At 42.4% G+C, this 22,304-nt stretch overlaps 1 protein-coding gene across 1 annotated transcript in view; it reads left to right on the forward strand.

Moving 5' to 3' along the window:
- The first annotated feature begins 5,534 nt into the window (after nt 1–5,534).
- The window catches only part of GATB (glutamyl-tRNA amidotransferase subunit B), a 94,864-nt gene continuing 78,094 nt past the window's right edge, over nt 5,535–22,304 (forward strand). Inside the window, exons 1-2 of the mRNA XM_062199503.1 lie at nt 5,535–5,726; nt 7,584–7,734. Of these exons, the coding sequence (XP_062055487.1) occupies nt 5,563–5,726; nt 7,584–7,734 (315 nt within the window). The 5' untranslated portion in view covers nt 5,535–5,562. The remainder of the gene's footprint in view (nt 5,727–7,583; nt 7,735–22,304) is intronic.

The following is a 22,304-nucleotide window of genomic DNA, read 5'->3' on the forward strand; positions in this document are numbered from 1 at the left end:
GAATGGGGCAAGGGTTGAGGGAGCTGGAGAGACTGTCAGATAGAAGAGATTTCCCATCTTCTGGCTCACTTTCCAAATGTCTGTACCAACCAGGGCAGGGCTGGGCTGGCCTGAAGTCAGAGCCTGGAGCTCAACCCAGGCCTCCCACGTGTGTGGCAGGGACCCAAGTACTTGAGCCATCATCCGTTGCCTCCCAGGGTGCACATTAGCTGGAGTCAGGAGCAGAACTGGGGCTTCAACTCAGACATTATAGTATGGGATGCAGGCAACCCAACTAGTATCTTAACCACTGTGCCAAATACTCACCCCTGTACAACATCTTAAGTGGGTTTTTTGTCGTTATTTTAGAGAATTTGTGTTGACTAAGCTACTTTCTTTCCCTCTCTACCCACATGGCATAAAATTTCAAGACAGTGAGCTCTGTTTTTTAGTCTTAGAACAGATACCACAGCCAACAGAGGAATCAAATTCACAACCAAGCAAAGAAACACTAAGATAAGCACCCATATCCAGCTCTGCTAGACATCAAAGGACATTTTGTTTATTGGTATTTTAAATGTTTTTAAACCATACCCTTATTTCTACAGGACAAAAATAGTCAATCACAGAACTGGATAGATAACACAATTTTAAAATTCAAAAATATATACAAATAGTGGAATTTCCTTTTAATTGTATTGAAATTTGCATTTTTCATTAAAATTGTTTACTTCGATTTTAAGAAATGAAAAGTTGGGGGCTGGTATTGTGGTGTAGTGGGTAAAGCCTCTGCCTGCAATACTGGCGTCCCATATGGGCGCCAACTGAGTCCCTTGAATCCTGGCTGCTCCACTTCTGATCCAGATCCCTGCTGATGTGCCTGGGAAGATGCCCCAAGTCCTTTGGCTCCTGAATCCACTTGTAAGTCCCAGATGAATCTCCTGGTTCCTGGCTTTAGACCGGTCTAGCCCTGGTCATTGGAGCCATTTGGAGAGTGAACCAGTGGATGGTTCTGTCTGTCTCTCTCTCTCTCTGTATCAAGTCTCTCTTTCTGTAACTCTGATTTTCAAATAAATAAATAAATCATTTTTAAACAAGGGAAATTAGAACTACCTGTATTAGTCCCTCTCTTTGTACCCATATTACCGAAGAAGGTATAAATCCTAGGATACTGTGGGTTTCTTTTTTTATCATTTCCCCCATTGTAATCTAGTAAAAGGATGAGGAAGAGAATATTTACAATTAACACAACTAAGATTGAGGGAAAATGATTTGTGTTTAGAAATCAATGTGTTTATACAGATACCTGGGAGTTTTGAGTCCAATAGAGAGGTGATCCTGTTCATTCCAACACTGACAAAGATTCTCTGAAGAATACTAAACAATACCAAGCATGTTGTTTTAGATACACTTCCTAAGCTATTGCCATTTTTGAGTAACAACTCAAAATTCTGCTCAAGCTCACATTTTTAAAAACTTGTTCCAAATCTATTTGTACAGTGTCAGTTCTGTGGATAAAACGAGCTGAGGAACCCTCCCTCTCAAAATGTTGTTTTTGCTGGAAATTCTGTCCCGCTACCTCCTGAGCTCCTTGAAAATGAAAATCTCAGTGTCTTCCAGATGACAGCCACCTTGTCGGTGGAACCAAAATAGCTCTCTCAGCTAGAGAGCTGTCTGTCAGTAAGAGTTGTGACAGGTATCAGATTTGGTGTGCAGGAGGAAGGTGAGAAATGGTCCCTGGAAGGAGGTACCAAAGGAGCACCTGACTAGCTAAGGAGCAAGGCAGATGGAGCACCCTCCTAGAGACTGGGCCAATTGCAAAGAAGCCAACAGGCATCCCTGGAGTTGACAGATAATACTGGGGGAGAGAGGAGCCCAAGAGAGGGGTGATAAAAGTCCCTGTGTCAGCCATTGGCTCTTGTGGGGCTTTGAAAGCTCCTGACTGGATGTAAGATGCATCAAACTAGGTTACCATGTGCGAAAGAAATGAAATACATTTACATACATGGGATTTTTTCTCCCCCTAGTGGTGGGGTGGGGGACTTTGAGGTGATAGCCCATCACCTCATGATATTGCTTGCTTCATCAACTGAGTTTCCATTCTAGGGCATTTTGTCCATAAAACTAGGGTTTTCTTTAGGTGTGCTGCTGTCCTTTATGGTGGTTTTCAAAAACATTCCCAACCCTCCATCGGAGGCAGTGCAGTATCTCCTAAGTATGCTGGTTACCAGTGGAAAGGCGGGAGGGGTCTTGTTCTTTTTGACTTGAGATACACCAGTCCCTCCTCATCTGAAGTCCTGCCAAAGGTGGAACCATGCTGTGCTCAGAGACAATTTCCAGGACCCCCCACTCTGGGCTGGAAAACCCAGAAGAGCTGAATGAAAAAGAAAAAGGAAGCTTATCTAGAGTAAAGGTGGAAGACACAGACACTCAGGGGAGAGACACTGATGAAGGTTCTAAGAGTGATCTGAACCTGACAGAAAGAGTAATAATCAGATATAAATTTTGGAAGAACTCTCCACATGTACATCCCACTTGCTATCATTTTAATTTTCATCCTTGGCTACATTAAAATACTTCCAGTCTCATAATTTGGATCAATAGTGAAAAAGTAGAAAACATGATGACCATTTTAAGAAAAATAATTAAAATTTCCTTCTTCCACATGGAGGGATTAAATTGCATAATAACATAACCATACTAGATTATTAATGGAAATAGATTATAGACAGATGTCCAATGAATAGGAAATAGATCAATAACCAAAAGCCTCAATCTAAAGTATGCAAAATATGTGGCTTTCTCCTTTTCTGTATACTCAGAGTTAGGCATCAATGATGTCTACTTGACTTCTTCTCTTAGATGTCTCCAAGGCAACCAAACATGTTTTCCTTGTAAACCTGTTCCTTATTTGGAATCTTTATCTCAGTGAATAACTATAACAGCCATCTAGTTGTGCAAGCCAGAAATCTCAGTTACGTGGCCTCCCCCCAGGCTTCCACAATCATATTCAACCCTTTGGTCTCATCTCTTAAATCTACCTTAAATAGGTCAATTTCTCCTTGCTTCCATGACCACCCTAATTCATCATCCCTCTCCTAAACATTGCTACTTCAAAAAATGTACACTCAATCCTATGTCAACTGCATTCTCTATACTGCATCACTTCATTCAATAACCTTATTTTTTAAGGGTTTTACAGTTTATCAATCCGCATGTAAAATCTGTACAATCACTGCAGATGAAGTCACTGCAGTCTTTACGACTCCTGCTTTTTGCCAGCACTGGCAATGGCCTTTGCAGTCCCCCTGATTTTCTTCATCCTATTTTTGCATTCACTTTTTTAAAGATTTATTTGAAAGGCGGAGTTACTACCCAAATGGCTGCAGTGGCTGGGGCTGGCCCAGGCTACAGCCAGGAGCTTGGAACTCCATCCAGGTCTCCCACATGAGTGGCAGGGGCTCAAGCATTCGGACCATCTTCCACTCATTTCCCAGGTGCATTAGCAGGGAGCTGGATTGGAAGAGAAGCACCTGGGACTCAAATCAGCATCCATATGGGATACCAGCATTGCAGGCATGGCTTATCCTGATGAGCAACAACATTAGGCCCTCCTTTTAGAGGTTCTGTTGGGGTCTTTTTCTTCTCATACAGGCCATGTCTTGCAAGTCCATGTTTGGGTTCATTTTTCTTTGCATAATCCAAAGAATCACAAATCATGCCAAAACCAGTTGTCTTGCCACCATCAAAATGAGTTCTGAATCCAACTACAAAGATGAGGTCAGGGTGGTATTGTATATTCTGGCTAGCTTTTCTCGAATTTCTGTCTTATTTTGCCGTCTCAGGGTGGAGGACATCAAGGGCCAATTGTTTCCTCTGAAGTATTCAGTTGGTCATGAACTTCCCGGTCTGGAAAGTTACTGTGTCATTCATGATGGTGGTCAATATTTTCCATAAGTATTTTTGAGGGGCTTACTTTGTATTCTGGAAATACTATGGTGACTGGCAGACGAGGAACTTGGGGAGATGGAAGATAAACATCCACTAGTCATAGCACTAAGAGAGGAATCAAAATATAATGATAGAGAATGCATTTTGCATTTTTTTTTATTGTTTTTTTTTGGCAGGCAGAGTTAGACAGTGAGAGAGAGAGAGACACAGAGAGAGTTATAGACAGTGAGAGAGACAGAGAGAAAGGTCTTCCTTCCATCGGTTCACTCCCTTAATGGCCACCACGGCTGGCTCTGTGCAGATCCGAAGCCAGGAGCCGGGTGCTTCCTCCCAGTCTCCCATGCGGGTGCAGGTCCTTCCTCTACTGCTCTCCCAGGCCACAGCAGAGAGCTGGACTGGAAGAGGAGTAACTGGGACAGAATCCAGCACCCCAACCAGGACTACAACCTAGGTTGCCCGTGCCGCAGGCGGAGGATTAGCCAAGTGAGCCATGGCGCCGGCCCAGAGAATGTATTTTGAATTGAGAAAATAAAGTAATTCCACTGGTATGATGGTATGTGCCATCAAGGGTTTCTTGCTTATAGAAAGTGTTTCATATGGTGGTCAAGAACTAAAAAAGTAAAAATGCACATGAACGTTCAATCTAGGTCTATCTCCAATCAACCTTGCTTAAAGGTAGTACTCTACCTACATGAAAGTCTTATTTTTATTACTTCTTTTATGCTGTCTCCTCTCACTAGAATGTAAGCTCCATGAACCCAGAGGCCATGAGTGTCCTGCTTTTGGCTGTATTTCCAATAGCTAAGAACCATACCTGACCAAGGTACCAAGTAAGTATCTGATGCAAAGGCCAGCAGTGTGGTGTACAGGTAAAGCTGCCACCTTCAGTGCCGGCAACCTATATGGGCGCCAGTTTGAGTCCTGGCTGCTTCACTTCTGATCCAGCTCTCTGTTATGGCCTGGGAAAGCAATAGAAGATGGCCCAAGTCCTTGGGCCCCTTGTACCCGCTTGGGAGACCCAGAAGAATTCCTGGCTCCTGGCTTCGGATCAGCACAGCTCTGGCTGTTGTGGCCAGTTGGGGAGTGAACCAGCGGATGGAAAATCCCTCTCTCTCTCTGCCTCTCCTCTCTGTGTAACTCTGACTTTCAAGTAAATAAATACATCTTAAAAAAAAAAAAAAGTATCTAATGCATGAATGCCTGATTTGGTGTTTGAAGTAGGAGAGCTGATAGAGAAGAGAGTGGGTGTGGAGGTTCGGAAAGTCTTCCCGGTGATGTCAAGGTTATTGATTTCAGCTGACAAGGTTAACTGCGCTGTAAATCCTCACCCAGGTTTCTCAGAGTTGACACACACTCACATTCTTGTACTTGCTGGCGGGCAAACACCTCTCCAACTCCCCGCTAGGAGTCGTCACACCTCCCGACCCAAAAACCCTCCCACTGTCTCCTCTATTTCCCCTTCCCTCCCCTCCCCGCCACAGTTCCGGCGGCCTTCAAGTCGCAATGCTCGCCGGGAATAGTAGTCTTCCTGTGCAAGCCTACAAAGTTTTTAAACATTTCCGGAACTACGTTTCCCAGAGAGCGTCGCGCCAGGGAGACGCTGCGCCACCTGACCAGGACCGTGGCGGTGCAATGGCGGTGCCCACGCTGCGCTGCGGCTGCAGTGGAAGTCGCTGGACTTTTGCTTTGGTTGACAGGGGTTGTCGCCATCGAACTGTCGCCACATTCAACTGGATAAGGGGACAGAGCTCAGTGGCTCAGCAGCCCCTCCACACGGCCCAGAAGCCGAGGAAAGGGTATTACTATTTTCATACCACTACTGTCCACTGAAAGTGTGGGGTGCTCCTGCGGGTCAGGGGAGATGATGGCCATTAACAGCCCAGGTTTTAGACGCTCTGGTGGGCGGGAAGGGATTGAGATACACTCTGTAGCTCAGAAACCTAAATGAAAAACAAACAAAAAACCACCCCGTGTGATCCCCGCCACCACGTGTAAATCACTGTCTTCAATTTGGCGTATTCGGGGAACTTTCGAGTGTAAAATGGCAAGTATTTTCTTGAACCAAAAGCTAAGCAGACAGAGGAGTGGATTCACACACCTTACTAACTGCCCCTGCCGCGGGCTGGGTGACCTTATATTCGGGGTAATATTTAGCCCTCAGCGAGGGTTGAGCGCTGCTACGCGCTAGTGGTGTTCTAAAGGCAGACCACACTCTGGAGTTTGTTGTGGTTCAGTGTCGTTAGAAAACACCAGCTCTCTACGGAGGCATTTGATGTTTTACGTGTGTCTAAACTTAGAAGGATGCAGCCAATAGGAGCTATCTTCCCTCTGGTTATGTAGAGAGTTTTGCTTATTTTGCTAGCCATCCTCGGAACAGCTGTTTAATGCTTCACTGTAGAAGATTTAAATAGTTTCTTTTGAAATACAGGAACATAAGGCGCTTTTCTAATATTTGTTTATTCTTTGAGATTGGTTGGCATATTTTTGCTTTTCAGTTGGAGGAGCAGAGGGAAAATGTCCTGAAGCATTCCACTTCTATTCTTTGCATATATTAAATAACTTCCCTGTGAACGGGTAGTGTGTGTGTGTGTGTGTGTGTATTTGCCATGTAATGATACTGCAGGAATAATCTGAATCATGCTTTGGTGAATGCAGAACTCCCTAGAGTTCTTGATTGAATTCCTCTCGTTTATGGGCTTCCAAACTCTAGAAAGAAGTACTTAATCTTGAAGTAATTTAGATGTAGAACTTTGTATGTTGAAATGATTGAAACAAATGCCAATACATATAAACAAAAACCTGTATAATACACAGAGTTGCTTGGGGGAAGGACAGGATAAGAACAGACATGGATTTTATAGGGAATAAGCCACACTTAGGAGAACTTGGAAAGACCTGTGTACAGACCCAGCACAGTAAGAATGGCTGGATAAGAGAGATTTTTATAGCTTTTAACAGCATCTTAGGTTTGATAGCAGTCAGGCATGAACAAACAAAGGAACCTAAAGTTTGATCTCAGGAATTGGAAATGATTTGTAGAAACAAGCCATGTCTAGTGGGTTATTGTTTTCCTTTGCACAGAATTTTCAGGAATACCAGTTAGTGGTAATCTGTACCTGTGTCACTGTGTCATTGTACTTGCAAATCATTGTTATACAGTGAATTCAAAACATGTTTGAGAATTTTTTTTACTACCGTTATTTCTCTAGTCGCAGAATCATGCCATTTATGTTAATTCTAGGAAGTTTTTGAAAGATCAGCTCTCTTTCCTGAGTGATTAATTGATAAGGTGCAGTGAATTTAGAAAATGCTGTTTTTTGCTGAAGTCAGCCAAGCAGTTGTCACCTGATACTCATTTCTAAATTGTTCTAGGTGCTAAATTGTTTTCCTCTCTATCACCTTCCAGTTTGTACAGCAAGCCTGGCGTCATGGTTGTAAATGAATTTTACCTTGCCAATCTCACTGTAGGTGTTTCTTATACATTGACTTGATTTAGTAACCAAAACAATATGACACATTTCTAAATGTAAGGATATAAAATTTTAGTACATTAAAATCAGGAATAGGCAATTAACCTTTGGGATTTAGGCTCCTAAAAGTTGACACATGGTGAAGGATGTAACTGTTTAACCTTTTTATCTCTTTCTTTTTAGTGCGAAGGAATGGGCAGCTGTGGTAGGTTTGGAAATTCACGCCCAGATTTCTTCCAACTCTAAACTGTTCTCTGGAGCTGAAGTCCGCTTTGCAGCACCTCCGAATTCTTTGGTTTCTTTTTTTGATGCGTCTCTGCCTGGAACTCTGCCGGTAAGTGTTATTTAATCCTATTTTCATTGGAAATGGTTATGTCATTTTGATCATAGTTAGTGATTTCTTTGTTTTAGTATCTGGGCAGGACTCTTGGGAAATACTTCAGATTTAGGTAATTGGGGGTGAAGTGGGATGGGCTAAATGTTTTCAAACCACCATCTCTAAATCTTTCTCTAAGTCTGAATATTTCATGCACGTATGAGTATTCACTCATTTCACAAACATTTTAGAATGCCTCCTAATACCAGACCCTGTGCTGTATGAACTGGCTCCTAAGATGAGCAAAGATCCTTGCTTGTGAGGGCCTCAACAATTGGTAGAGGAGATGTATGCTGTAAACAAAGAGAGTGCAGTGTGGTTACTCCTGTGATGGGTACGTGCAGAGGATACTTTCACAACCCAGAGGAAGGACACTTAAATTCAGTAAGCGGAGGGATAAATATGAGATAACTGGGTAAGGAAGGGTTGCTGCAGAGTGATATCAAGCTACTCTTTAAGAAGCCAGGGGGGAGTTGGGCAGACACATGAAAAAGGAGCAAGAGTCTAACCACAGGAAGCAGCATTGAACCATGGTGTTACAGGCTAAGGTCCATAATGATTATCATAATTGAAAATTAAGAAGTGATCAAAAATGAAAAAAAGCATCAACCACAATATGCAGTGAGCTAATGACACATTTTCATTTAACCCTAAAGAATGGTTGAAAATCCAGTCCACTGATCAGCAGATTTTAGGCATCTATTTTCCTGTAATTGGCTGAATTTTGAATAAAAAGATGGGAGGAACAGTGTTAATCTTTGAGCTAATAAACAGCTTATGGTTTGTCCAGGACCTGTAGTATCTGCTGGGTGTGCAGTTCCCTGCCATCTTCAGAAGTGTTGTGTATACATGGTGATGATGAGAGGCGTGCACAGGGCTCATCATGGGTGAATTCCCTACTCGCAGACATCTGAGTGCAAGTGAAAGTGGGTTGAACTGAGCACTGACAGGTTTCCAGGGACAGAGGTCTGCTTTTCTCAGGGTTTCTGCCCCGTGGAAGTAGAAGTACCTCCCATGCCTCCATCTTCCTTAGGGCTGTTGTTGTCCTGGGACAGAATCTGTCTTGGAGCTTTTTTCTTCTTTGTGCTTTTTGTCATGGAGGACTCCTGTTCCTGCAGATCGTGTCCATCCAGGATCACCTTTGATTTCCTGCTGGCTCTCTCTGGGAGAAGACAGGTATAGAGATATTTCTCCCTCTGCATATGGATAGCTGAGAGTTTCTATAGAGTTTTTTGGTGATTGTTGGAAAAGAGACAGTTCTTGAGTTTTAAACACATGAGTACTCTTTGGGTAGACTCAGTTATAGCAGAAATAAAATAACATCTATTCAGACAGGTGAAATGGAAGACAACTCATCACCTTTTTCCTTTTGAATTCAGATTTTTTTTTTCCCATGTAGTAGTTCATTATCAAGAGACTGTGCATAAACTCTTGAGTTCTTTCTAGGCTTTTCCAGCTGGGGATGTGATATCTAACAGGATATCTGGAAATCCGATCTCTAACATGGTTTGCATTTAGAACATCCATTTGCAGATAGGCACATTTTTTTTTTAATAAATATACTCTTCAGTTGTGCCTAAGGGTGGCCAAATATTAAAGATGATTTAAAATAACTAAAATGCCAGATTGCTTTGAAAGACTTTTTTTTTTGTCACATACCAAAGAAAAAGGTGTTGGTCCAGTAACAAGCATATCAATCAAACAGTGAAAGTGTTTGGGACACTGAAGCATTTTGGCTTACGTTAATTGAAGGGTAAAGAAAGGCTAGACACAGATTCGCGTGGGCTAGGATTTGTTTTGCCTCTTCAGAGCCTACAGTATTCAAGGTTGAGTAGCCTAAGTGGTTTATTTTTCCAGCAAAGCTGATCCGCCTCCTTTTCAGAAATGTTTAGGAGTATGTGAGCAAAATTATACTAAAACTTCCAGAATAAAAGATCGTCACTAGCAACATTTCAAAACCTTGTGATCTACCTGTAAATCAATTTGAAATGTACAAGAATTGTGGTAGCTGTCTTTGTTTAAGCTCTATGGGGGATGGGTATAATGATGCTCTATCCTGATTCTGCCTCTGGGAACTACTTGTCACAAACCAAGAATTTAAGAGTGTGTTTCTGAGGATCGGAGTAGAATATTGCATTACTGTTTTGATTGGTTAAACCACGGAGTATGTGTGGTTCATGGTGATGCTCAACACTCTCCCTGCCCAGGACTAATCCTGTTCCCTTCTCTCCCCATTAACTCATGGACTTCCCTTTCTCATGTTCCATCCATGGCTTTCACTTCTTCTATTCCCTGTGTTCTCCTTTCGATCTTCTTCACCTTCCAATTGAGTTCCTGCCTCTTTTCCAAGTAACAAATCTGTTTCTCATGTCCTCCTGTGCATTACCACCTGAAAGACTTAACAGCATCTTGAATTCAGCAATTAAAAAATGGAGCCTATTATCTTTTTTCCCCAAAATTTTACCACCTCACGACAAAAGAATAAACCAACAAATGGAAAAAATAATCTGCTAAGAAATGGACGTTGGGGGGAGTGTGTGTGTGTGTGTGTGTGTGTGTGACAGAGAGAGAGGGAGGGAGGGAGGGAGGGAGGAAGAGAGATCAAAGAAGGAAAAAAATGGGAAAAGGATGATTTATGGTTTTTTTTTTTTTAAAGATTTACTTATTTGAAAGGCAGTATAAGTGAGAGAGAGAGAGAGAGAGAAGGAGACACAGAGATCTTCCATTTACAGTTTTACTCCCCAAATGGCCACAGTGGCCAGAGCTGGGCAATTCTGAAGCTAGGAGCCAGGAGCTTCTTCCGGGTCTCCCACATGTTTGGGGGACACAAGTGCTTGGGCCATCTGCTGCTTTCCCAGGCATATTAACAGGGAGCTGGATCAGAAGTGGAGCAGTCAGGACTTGAACCAGCGCCCATGTGGGATGCTAGTGCCACAGGTGGTGACTTTACCTGCTACGCTACAGCACTGGCCCCTATTTTATATTTTTTAAAGTTATATTTATTTATTTGAGAAGCAGACAGAGATCTCTAATCGTTGGTTTATTCCTCAAATGCCTATAACAGTTGGGACTAGGCCAGGCAAAAACTGGAAGCTGGAAAGTCAATGAAGTTTTCTCACATGGATGTCAAGAACCCAGTTAGGGGGCTGGTGCTGTGGCGCAGCAGGTTAACACCCTGGCCTGAAGCACTGGGGTCCCATATGGGCCCTGGTTTGAGATCCCGCTGTTCCACTTCCGATCCACCTCTGCTATTGCCTAGGAAAGCAGTAGAACATGGCCCAAGGGCTAGGGCCCCTGCACCCACATGTGAGACCCGGAAGAAGCTCCTGGCTCCTGGCTTTTGATCAGTGCAGCTCCAGCCATTGTGGCCTATTGGGGGAGTGAACCAGCAGGTGGAAGACCTCTCCCTCTCTCTGCCTCTTCTTTCTCTGTGTAACTTTGACTTTCAAATAAATAAATAAATCTTTAAAAAAAAAAAAAAAAGAACCCAGTTACTGGAGCCATCACCACCACTGCCCAGGATCTGTATTAACAGGAGTTGGGGATCTGGAGCCAGGAGTTGGGGATCATACCCCGCCACTCCAGTATGGGATGCAAATGTCTTAACTGGGAGGCTAAATGCCTGCCCCAGGATGATTTATTTGATAATTTTGGAAAAATTAGCTATTTGGAAAAGTATATAGTTCATCTCATATATCAAAAAAATTCAAATATATATATATTTACAAGCTAAACATAACATTAAACCTAAAATATTTAGGAAAATATTCTTCTGCTCTCAAAGCGGGAAAAACTTTCTAAGAGCAAAAACTCATAAGGCAATATGATGGAGAGCCGACTACTTTTCTCATCCAACAAATATTTACTAAGTTACTAATTCTTTGGGGGATTCTATCCTGAAAACTCATGTAAAATGTGGGCAAGGACTTACATGCAAAGAGTCGTCCAAAGTATGTACTATGAAAAACTGCATGGGTTTCAGAATTTTTTTCTGCCCAAGTAAATTTATCTTGTAACTCTATTTTTCCACAAACTTTTGGAAACACCCTTGTGTACAGAGATGTCTGTACCAGGACTAATTATAATAGTGAGAACTTGGAAGCACTAGAATTTCCCAGTAATAGGGGACTGATTTGAGTGTATTAGGATACACTCTGTAGTGGAACATTATGAAACAAAAATAAAAAAGGAAAGTCCTAAATGTAAAACTTTCAGTAAGATATAATTTGCATATAGGCTACTTAATCTTGTTTGCCTCTGTTTCATACTTGTGAAGTGAGGATAATGTATTTGCCTCATTGGATTTTTGTGAGAACTAAATGAATTGATGCCTTTAAAACGCTTCAGATAGTGACTACGGATAATAAGTGCACTGTAAATCTTACCTACTAGCGTAGCCTAGCGAGACTGGTGGCTTTCATCTTTCCAGAGGTTCTCTTGAAGTTATAGGGCACACTTCTGTTGTTAGTGACAGCAAAAGTAAATGCTGCACACAGCAGTTGGTTACTTAACCTTTATTGTGTGAGTTAAGTAAGATAGTCAGCAAAGCTAACCTGCTGTTTCTGTCATCTCAGAGAAACATAGAGAAATTAAATGGGCCATAAAAAATTGAGAAATACCGTAAACGGAGTGAAAGTATTTCTGGATTATGAGTAATGACTTTGCAAGAGAGAAGACTGGCAAGAGTTTTTAAAAAGATCTCTTTATTTATTTATTGAAAGTCAGAATGACAGAAACAGAGAGAGACAGAGACAGAGATATCTTCCATTGGCTGCTCTGTTCCCCAAATGCCTGCAACAGTCAGGAGCCAAGAATTCCATCCTGGTGTCCCGCACGGGTGGCAAGAATCCAAGTCTTGGGCCATGCTCAGCTTGCCTTCCAGGATGCATTGGCGAAAAGCTGGGTCAGAAGCAGAGTAACTGGGACTTGAGGGAGCACCCCAATATGGGATGTGGTTATCCCACATGGCAGCTTAACCTGCTACACTGTAGTGCCTGCCTTCAGTTTATTTTAATGTCATCGTATGGAAGGATGTTGTTTGGCATGCAGAATAGTGACCGGTTGTCATAACAAGACAGGAAAAGGCAGACAGAAGAATTCAGGTTATAGTGTTGTCTTTTTCTCTAGTCCATGTTTGGTGTATATGTAGCTTCGTTTTCCTGTTGGTCCGTCAGAGAGATGCCAGTGATTACAGAAGCTAGAAGGGTGGGAGTACTTGAAAATACCTCAAGGTTGATCAGTATTTATTGGGTGCCTTCAAATGGGTGGAATTCTCTCTTGACTTTGTAAAAATTTAGATTATTACTTTAAAAATTATGAAAGTATATGCCTACATGCATTTTCTTCTTCCTGTCAGTTGGGTCTTCATTCACTCATCAAGGCAGTTTTTTGGATGCCTACTGGGTAATAGCCATTGTGATAGCTCTAGTGACATAGCTTTGAACTAGGTAGAAAATAGACATGAGCCTTGCCCTCATGGGCTGTGGACAACTAAGCAGGTAATTGCAGTACCTTTTCATACTGTACAGGCAATGGAAATGCAGTGTGCTTCGGTGCACATAGGAGAGGTATTCAGCAGATAGGAATGGGTGAAATTGGCCAAGTACAGAGTGAATAGGATATACAGAGACTAGGAGAAAACAGGACACAGCTTGCTCTAGAACTTGGAATGGGGGTCCATGTGCCATGGTAAAGAACTTGAATATTGACATTGCAAGAGGTGAGGCTAGAGGACGTGGCACTGCCTGTACCATTGAAGCCCTGCCAAAGAGGGTGGATCCCATTTGTGGACAGGTGGGAAGACATAGGGGAGTGCGGGGTCAGAGACTCCAAGGAAGGGAGGGTTTGAGGAGGAGGGGTACCACAGCATCAGATGCTACTGGTAGGCCTGTTATGAGGACTAGGAAGTGTCCATTGGGCGTTCCAACAAGGGTATCCTTTGCCAGAGCAGTTTCAGCAGAGTAAAGAGGGAGAAAGGGAAACGGCCATAGATTAAGAAACACAGGGGTAATGAGGAAGAGCAGTGTGGGCAGCTGTTTCAAGAAATTTGTGTGTGAAGCAGAGAAAGAAGTAGGTCAAGGGAGAGAGAATCGAGAGAAAAGTGATGAATCATGTTTTCCTTAATATTAGCTTGGAGAATATTGAAATGCTGAGGAGTTATAGCCTATAATAATATATTATACACTTAAAAGTTTGCTAAGAGTGGATCTCCACTGTTCTTACTGCAATAAAATACAAGTTTTCTTAAGTTGCAATGAAGAAGGGGTACTTACAGACAGGAGAAGCTTTGGATCGATGTGGCAGACAGAACTTGGGAGTGTTGACCCATCTCTTGCCCACCCACAGAAACCCCACGGCAATGAGTGCAAAACAGAAAGTTGTAACCCTTCAGGAGAATGGGAGAAGAGACAAGAGTGGGTGAGAGATGGTAGGTGAAGGAGGGTCTGACTCAGAGCGGCTGAGTTATAACCCAAGTGCCTGCGGCAGGAGAACCAGGGAGAAGAACCTCAGAAGCACCTGGGACTTGGGAAGCTCAGGTACTGTGGCAGGCCAGGGAGAGGTGAAAACAAAGGGATTGAGTCAGAGTCTGCATACGAGCAGCAAGGCCACTCTGCCCTGCCCTGTTTTGGGAACTCAAGTAGACTGGTATATCCATCTCTCCTCTGCCCCTCCTTTCTCAAGAATCTTCAAGAATATCTTTGGATGACTTTTCTCTAGAGGGAAGAATTTCAGGTGTTGCCATTGGGTAGGGGGGGGGGGGCTGGAAGGAGAGGAGCATGTATCCCAGTAAAAAAACTCCCTGGCCACTAGATTGTCCTAAAGTGATGAAGGCCACCAATCAACAGGAACTGGACATTTACATACAGGCTTTCAGTCAGCATCTCATTACCTCACTGTAAAGTAGAAATTGAGAGCCAGAAACCATCAGACAGTTGAAGAACTTCTCCAGCATGATGGACAGAGCTCAAAAGTAGAAAGAAGAAAAGTAAAGGAATCAGAGGCAGTCGATAATGTGCATGCTAAAAGAATACTTAATAAAAATTAAAAGCTTCTGTAAATAGCCTTAGAGAGTTGAGAAGGTAGCTGCATCCTTGAAACAAGACAGATTATTCCTTTTTTTAAAAAGAATTATTTATTTATTTGACAGGCTGAGTTACAGACACAAGGGCTGGATTGTAATTGGAGCACCTAGATTTGAACCAGCACTCATTTTTTTAAAAAAGATTTATTTTATTTATTTGAAAGACAGAGTTACAGAGAGAGGTAGAGACAGAGAGAGAGGTCTTCCATCTGCTGGTTCACTCCCCAGGTGGCCGCAACAGCTGGAGCTGTGCCCATCCGAAGCTAGGAGCTTCCTCCTGGTCTCCCATGGCAGTGTAGGGGCTCAAGGACTTGGGCCATCTTCTACTGCTATCCCAGGCCATGGCAGAGAGCTGAATTGGAAGAGGAGCAACCAGGACTAGAACCAGTGCCCATACAGGATGCTGGTGCTTCAGGCCAGGGCTTTGACTCGCTGCGCCACAGTGCCAGCCCCTGAACCAGCGCTCGTATGGGGAGCTAGCATTGCAGGTAGCAGCTTACCCTGCTATATCACAATGTCAGCCTTCATATTACTTTTTTTCTTAAAGATGTATTTATTTGTTTGAAAGTCAGGGTTACACAGAGAGAGAAGGAGAGGCAGAGAGAGAGAGGTCTTCCATCTGCTTCCATCACTCCCCAATTGGCTGCAATGGCCAGAGCTGCACCCATCCGAAGCCAGGAGCCAGGAGCTTCCTCTGGGTTTCCCATGTGGTTGCAGGGGCCCAAGGACTTGGGCCATCTTCTACTGCTTTCCCAGGCCATAAAGAAAGCTGGATCAGAAGTGGAGCAGCCAGGACTCGAACCAGCGCTCATGTGATATGTTGGCACTGCAGGTGGCAGCTTTACCTGCTACGCCACAGCACCAGCCCCCATGTTACTTTTTAAAAAATGGGTAATTGAATAAATGATCCTTTAGAAATTAAAATTATAGTGTCTCTCCCTACCCCTACACCAAAACTCTAGAATTAGAAGATAAATTCAAGAAAGTCTTCTAAAAAGTAGAAGTATGCAATGATTTTAACAATAGAAGAAAAATTAGAGAATCGATCTTGGAAGTGCAACATCTGATTAATAGGAGTTCCAGAAAGAGAGAAGAGCAAAAACAGAGACGTGAGGGAGCTTTCACAAAGCAAAGATTAATTTCCCATAACTGAATGACTAGTATCTCCAAACAAAAAAGGCCTGCCGACCGCCCAGAACAAGGCATAAAAATGGTCCCACACAGGCACGTTGTGTTGTTTATGAACATGGGAATAAAGATCAGATCCTAAAACGTACAGGGAAGAGAAAACATCAGGTCATATCCAAAGGATTGGTATCAGAGAGGCTTCAGACTTTGCAACAGGAGCACTTCAGGCTAGAGGAGAATGGAACAATCTTTTAAAATTCTAACCTGAAGGTCTGTACCCAGTACTATCAAGCAGATGTGGCCATAGAATTATGATATTTTCAAAGCGGCACACAAAAAAACTTTGCCTTTTCCCTCTCAGAACCTTCTGGAATAGGGGAGAAGTTCCAGGGTGGCTGCTTGGCAGCAGTCCCAAGGCCTATTAGGAGATGAAGAAGGATGGCCCCAGAATGAAGGATTCTAGTTGAGGGGAGGGTAGAAATAGCAGGTGTCTGATGTTTGTGTAGAGAAGAGTTTTTTACATGTTATCTTCAGTATTTGAGAAGAATGAGCAATCAGTATACTAAAAAAAAAAAAAAAAAAATGAAGCAGGGGCCAGCATCATGGCATAGCATGATAAGCCACCACCTGTGATGCCTGCATTCCAAATGAGCACCGGTTCATGTCCTGGCTACTCTGCTGTTGTGTCTGGGAGGGCAGAAGATGGCCCAAGTCCTTGGGCTGCTGCATCCATATGGGAGACCCGAATGAAGCTCCTGGTAAAGAAAGAAAATGTAATCTCAGTATACTTAATCACTCAGCAGAGAAATGTATTTAGGTAATAACAATAAAAGCACCAGCTACTTTTCTAACAAAAAATAATATCGCTTCAGTATTGGGAAATCAGAGAACTAAATTTTCTATTTACCCTAATTATAAGTCACATTTCTAAATTGCTAAAGCAAGAAAAAGTAAATTAAGTATGTGCTTTTGGCACATTTTTGGCCACTGGCTTGGGGAAGCATCCTCTTTTCAGGCCCCAAGTCAGTGGACTGGTTTTGATTTGTTTCTTTTGAAGTAGGTATGGAAGTGGGGTTGTTACTTGCATTTTTGTTGTTTTAAGATCAGTTAATGAGGAAAAGATTTTGAGCTCCTAAGAGACAGATAAAGGTTTTTTCCAAACAAGATTTTTGTTTTTTTTACTCCCAAGGTAATGTTAAGTAGTAACCAGATGTTACCTGTACTAGTTTGTTTCCTGCTAATGAAATTGCTTTTTTTTGTTGTTGTTGTTCTCAGTTTCCAAGTAGTAAAGATTGTCCCCCTGCTTTTCCCCTCCCCCCATCCTTGCTGCAACGCTCACTCTGATTTTGGGAGGATTAAACCCATCCACATTTTAGATTCACCTGTACTCAAGCTCATGTGTGTGGTTTGTCTCTGCTTCCCCACGGTAGCCACCTGACTTTGTTACCCAGCTTCTCACAGGGGCACCTAGGAAGGGACATATTTTACTTTTGAATAGAAACAATAAAGCAAGCCTGGATAAATTCTTAAAATAAAGTGAAATTATAAAAAATATTGCAAAATGAACTCATAATTGGTATTCTTTCACTTGTAAACCTCTGTCAGTTTATCTCTTGGGAATGGAGTGGTCCAAGTCTTGTGGCTCCATGTTCTGAAACCAAGTACACTGTGTCACTGTGACAGCTTATCAAGTCTGCCTGTTTGCCAGATTAAGAAAGGATTGTCACTTGGTAAATGGCCAACAGCCTTTGCTAGCAGGTAATGGATTTTCCCAAGATCCCCTGGCACAATGTACTATTTAAAACTAGGAAGATAAATACCAGACAGACAGTTCAAAGATCTGAAGGGGATGCTGCCAGCAAACAGGACTGTCTGGGAGAAGGAGTGGGGCAGGGCACTGCCAGTTTTCATCTTCAGGTACTTTAAAATACATGCCTATAATATTTGTTAAAAAGTTAAGTTAGGCTTAAAGGAGGAAAAATAAAGGGAAGAGGGAAGAGTATTGATTGAATAAGGTCCTAAAAAAGCAGGTGTCTCCAGAACACAAGGGCAGAGACAGGTGGGGCGGGGAAGACTCCAGATTTGGTCATGGAAGGTCGAGAAATCTCCCGTCTGATTTCTTCCTTTTCTAGCCAGCACTGTTCCTTACACATCCCTCTTTGGGGTGCTGTTCCCTTCCTGTGTTAGCCTCTCTCGCATTCTGGGGCTACAGCAGATGAACTAGTCACTGTGTGCCTGCATCTCTTTCTGCTCCCCCCTCCCCGTTGGATGGCGATAGAGAATTCCAAGCTGACATTTATTTCCCCCTCAGCACTTGGAAGACATCATTCCGTTGTCCTCAGGCATCTATTATTGCTGATGAGAAGTTGCATCCTTTGTAGGTAATTTGTTTCCGCTCTCGTAGCTCTAGCCAGCGTGTGTCCTAGTGTGGGCTTGCTTTTATTTATTCTGCTCGGTGCTCAGTGGTTTTTAACATACTCACTGTACATGGACCGTGGAGGTGTCTTGGTGGGATAAATTGTTGGTGGCCTCTGCCTAGGCCCTTGTACTTCATTGAATGAACCAGTTTCTTGGCTAATTTCCCAGCTCTGGACAGCCACACAGCTTGGATGGTGCATCAAGCCTCACATCCAGACTAGCTACAGAGTCAGGGGCTCTGATTTCTCAAAACTCTTTCAGAGCCATGTCTTGAAGGGGTTGGCTGCCTGCATGTCAGCTTCTCTGGTTGTTGGCAGGAGGTTTTCCAACTGGGCCAGGATTTTTTTTGACTCCCAGCTTTGCACAGGAGTTATCCCAGCTCCCTCCCCAACATGGGCTCTCAGCCTTGACCTCTGCTCTGCAGGTGCTGTGGATTGCCCACATCTGGTGTCTCCGCAGCCACTTGACAATCATGATAGTGAAATCAACCAACATTTTGTGAGTGCTTACCGTGTGCAGGCACTGCTCCAGCTGCCTTATATGTGCTCACCTCATCAGAGCCCTGTGAAGCAGTTACTGTCACTGTCACAGGAGGTAGGTGGACAAGCCAGGATCCAGAGCCAGGAGCCAGGATTCAGAGTTCATGCGCTTAGACCTCTTGGTGTCCTGTCCTTCTTGTGTCCTGTGGGTGTCAGATGGCCGCAGGAGATTTTCTTAACCCCCCGTATGTACACATGCATGTCTATATTTATAAATTAAAATATATGTATCAGTGTGTGTATAAATAAACTTCTCATTCTTACCCCACCCCCTCACCATGTGTGTATCTTTTTTTAAAAATTTTTATTTTCCCCCGGTATCTTTCATTTAAGGAATGCAAACTCATACATTTCATAATTACAACTTTAGGAACATGGTGATTCTTCCCACTGTACCTGCCCTCCCACCCCTCTTCCTCCTCCCTCTCCTATTCCCATTCTTATTTATTACTAAGATCTATCTTCAATTAACTTTATATACATATAATTAACTCTATGCTAAGTAAAAAGTTGAACGTATAGTATTTAAAAAAAAAAAAAAAACTATTCCTCAACAGTACAGCCAAGGGCTATTCAAATTTATTGCTTCTCAAAGTGTCAATTTTACTTCACTTCAGTAGATTGCCTTTTAGGTACTTTATTTGTTATCACAGTTCAGGGAGAACATACGATATTTGTCCTTATGGGACTGGCTTATTTCACTAAGTATGATGTTTTCCAGTTTCATCCATTTTGTAGCAAATGACCAGATTTTTTTTTTTTTTTAACCACTGTTAAGTATTCCATGGTATACATATCCCACAATTTCTTTATCCAGTCTTCCGTTCATTGGCTTTTGGGTTGATTCCATATCTTAGCTATTGTGAGTTGAACTGTAATAAACATGGGGGTACAGATCACTCTTTCATATGCTGATTTTATTTCCCTTGGGTAAATTCCCAGGAGTGGGTTGACTAGGTCATATGGTAGGTCTATATTCAGATTTCTGAAGTATCTCCATACTATCTTCCATAGTGGCTTTACCAGTTTACATTCCCACCAACAGTGGATTAGGATACCTTTTTCCTCACAGCCTCAGCAGCATTTGTTGTTTGTTGATTTCTGCATGAAAGCCATTCTAATGGGGGTGAGGTGAAACCAAATTGTGGTTTTGATTTGCATGTTCCTGATGGCTAGTGATCCTTAGTTTTTTCCTATGTGTCTGTTGGCCATTTTGATTTCCTCTTTTGAAAAATGCCTGTTTAAGTCCTTTGCCCATTTCTTAACTGGATGTGTTGTTTGGTTGTTGTTGAGTTTCTTGATATCTTTATATAGTCTGGTAATTAATCCTTTATCTGTTGCATAGTTTGCAAATAACGTTTCCCATCCTGTATGTTGCCTCTTCATTTTGCTGAGTGTTTCTTTTGGAGTACAGAAGTTTCTCAATTTGATGTAATTCCACTTGTCAATTTTGGCTTTGAGTTTTTGTGCCTCTGGGGTCTTTTCCAAGAACTCTTTCCCTATGCCAATGTCTTGCAGGGTTTCTCCAATGTTCTCTAATTGTTTTATGGTATCAGATCATAGATTTAGGTCTTTTAATCCATTTCAAGTGTATTTTTGTGTTAGGTGTAAGTTAGGGGTCTTGCTTCATACTTCTGCATGTGGAGATCCAGTTTTCCCAGCACCATTTGTTGAGAGAGACTGGCCTTGCTCCAGTGATTGATTTTAGCTCCTTTGTCAAAGATAAGTTGGCTGTAGATGCATGGATTGATTTTTGGAATTTCTATTCTGTTCCATTGGTCTATCAATCTGTTTTTGTACCGGTACCAGGCTGTTTTGATTATAACTGCCTTATAGTATGTCTTGAAATCTGCTATTGTGATGTCTTTAGCTTTGTTTTGGTTGTGTAAGATTGCTTTAGCTATTCAGAGTCTCCTGTGTTCCCATATGAATTTCAGCATCATTTTTTTTCTATATCTGAGAATTATATCCTTTATATTTTGATTGGTATCATATTGAATCTGTAAATTGCTTTTGATAGTATGAACATTTTGATGATATTGATTCTTCCAATCTATGAACATGAAAGATTTTTCTATTTTTTTGTATCTTCTATTTCTTTCTTTAATGTTTTGTGATTTTCATGATAGAGATCTTTGACATCCTTGGTTAAATTTATTCCAAGGTATTTGATTTTTTTTGGTAATTTTTGTGAATGAGATTGATTTTAGAAGTTCATTCTAAGCCTTGGCATTGTCTGTGTATACAAAGGCTGTTGCTTTTTGTGTATTGATTTTATATCTTCTACGTTACCAAACTCTTTTATGAGTTCCAGTAGTCTCTTGGTGGAGTCTTTTGGATCCCCTATAGATAGAATCATGTCATCTGGGGCTGGCGTCACAGCTCAATAGGCTAATCCTCCACCTGCAGAGCCAGCACCCTGGGTTCTAGTCCCAGTCGGGGTGCCGGATTTTGTCCTGGTTGCTCCTCTTCCAGTCCAGCACCCTGGGTTCTAGTCCCAGTCGGGGTGCCGGATTTTGCCCGGTTGCTCCTCTTCCAGTCCAGCACCCTGGGTTCTAGTCCCAGTCGGGGTGCCGGATTTTGTCCTTGGTTGCTCCTCTTCCAGTCCAGCTCTCTGCTGTGTCCCGGGAGTGCAATGGAGGATGGCCCAAGTCCTTGGGCCCTGCACCTGATGAGAGACCAGGAGAAGCACCTGGCTCCTGGTTTCGGATCAGTGCAGTGCGCCAGCCACAGCACGCTGGCTGCAGCAGACATTGGGGGGTGAACCAACAGAAAAAGGAAGACCTTTCTCTCTGTCTCTCTCTCTCACTGTCCACTCTGCCTGTCAAAAAAAAAAAAAATGTCATCTGCAAATAGGGAGGATAGTTTGACTTCCTCTTTTCCAATTTGTATTCCTTTGATTTCTTTTTGTTACCTAATGGCTGTGGCTAAAACTTCCGGGCCTATATTGAATAGCAATGGTAAGAGTGCGCATCTTTGTCTGGTACCAGATCTCAGTGGGAATGCTTCCAACTTTTCCCCATTCAGTAGGACACTGGCCATGGGTTTGTCATAAATTGCCTTGATTGTGTTGAGGAATGTTCCTTCTATACCCAATTTGCTTAGAGTTTTCATCATAAAAGGGTGTTGTATTTTATCAAAAGCTTTCTCTGCATCTATTGAGATAATCATATGGTTTTTCTTCTGCAATTTGTTAATGTGGTGTATCACATTGATTGATTTACGAATGTAGAACCGCCCCTGCATACTAGGGATAAATCCCACTTGGTCTGGGCAAATGATCTTTCTGATATGTTGTTGGATTTGATTGGCTTGTATTTTGTTGAGGATTTTTGCATCTATATTCTTCTGGGAAATTGGTC

This window comes from Lepus europaeus, chromosome 8 (genome assembly GCF_033115175.1).
Source record: "Lepus europaeus isolate LE1 chromosome 8, mLepTim1.pri, whole genome shotgun sequence".
Classification (NCBI taxonomy): Eukaryota; Metazoa; Chordata; class Mammalia; order Lagomorpha; family Leporidae; genus Lepus; species Lepus europaeus.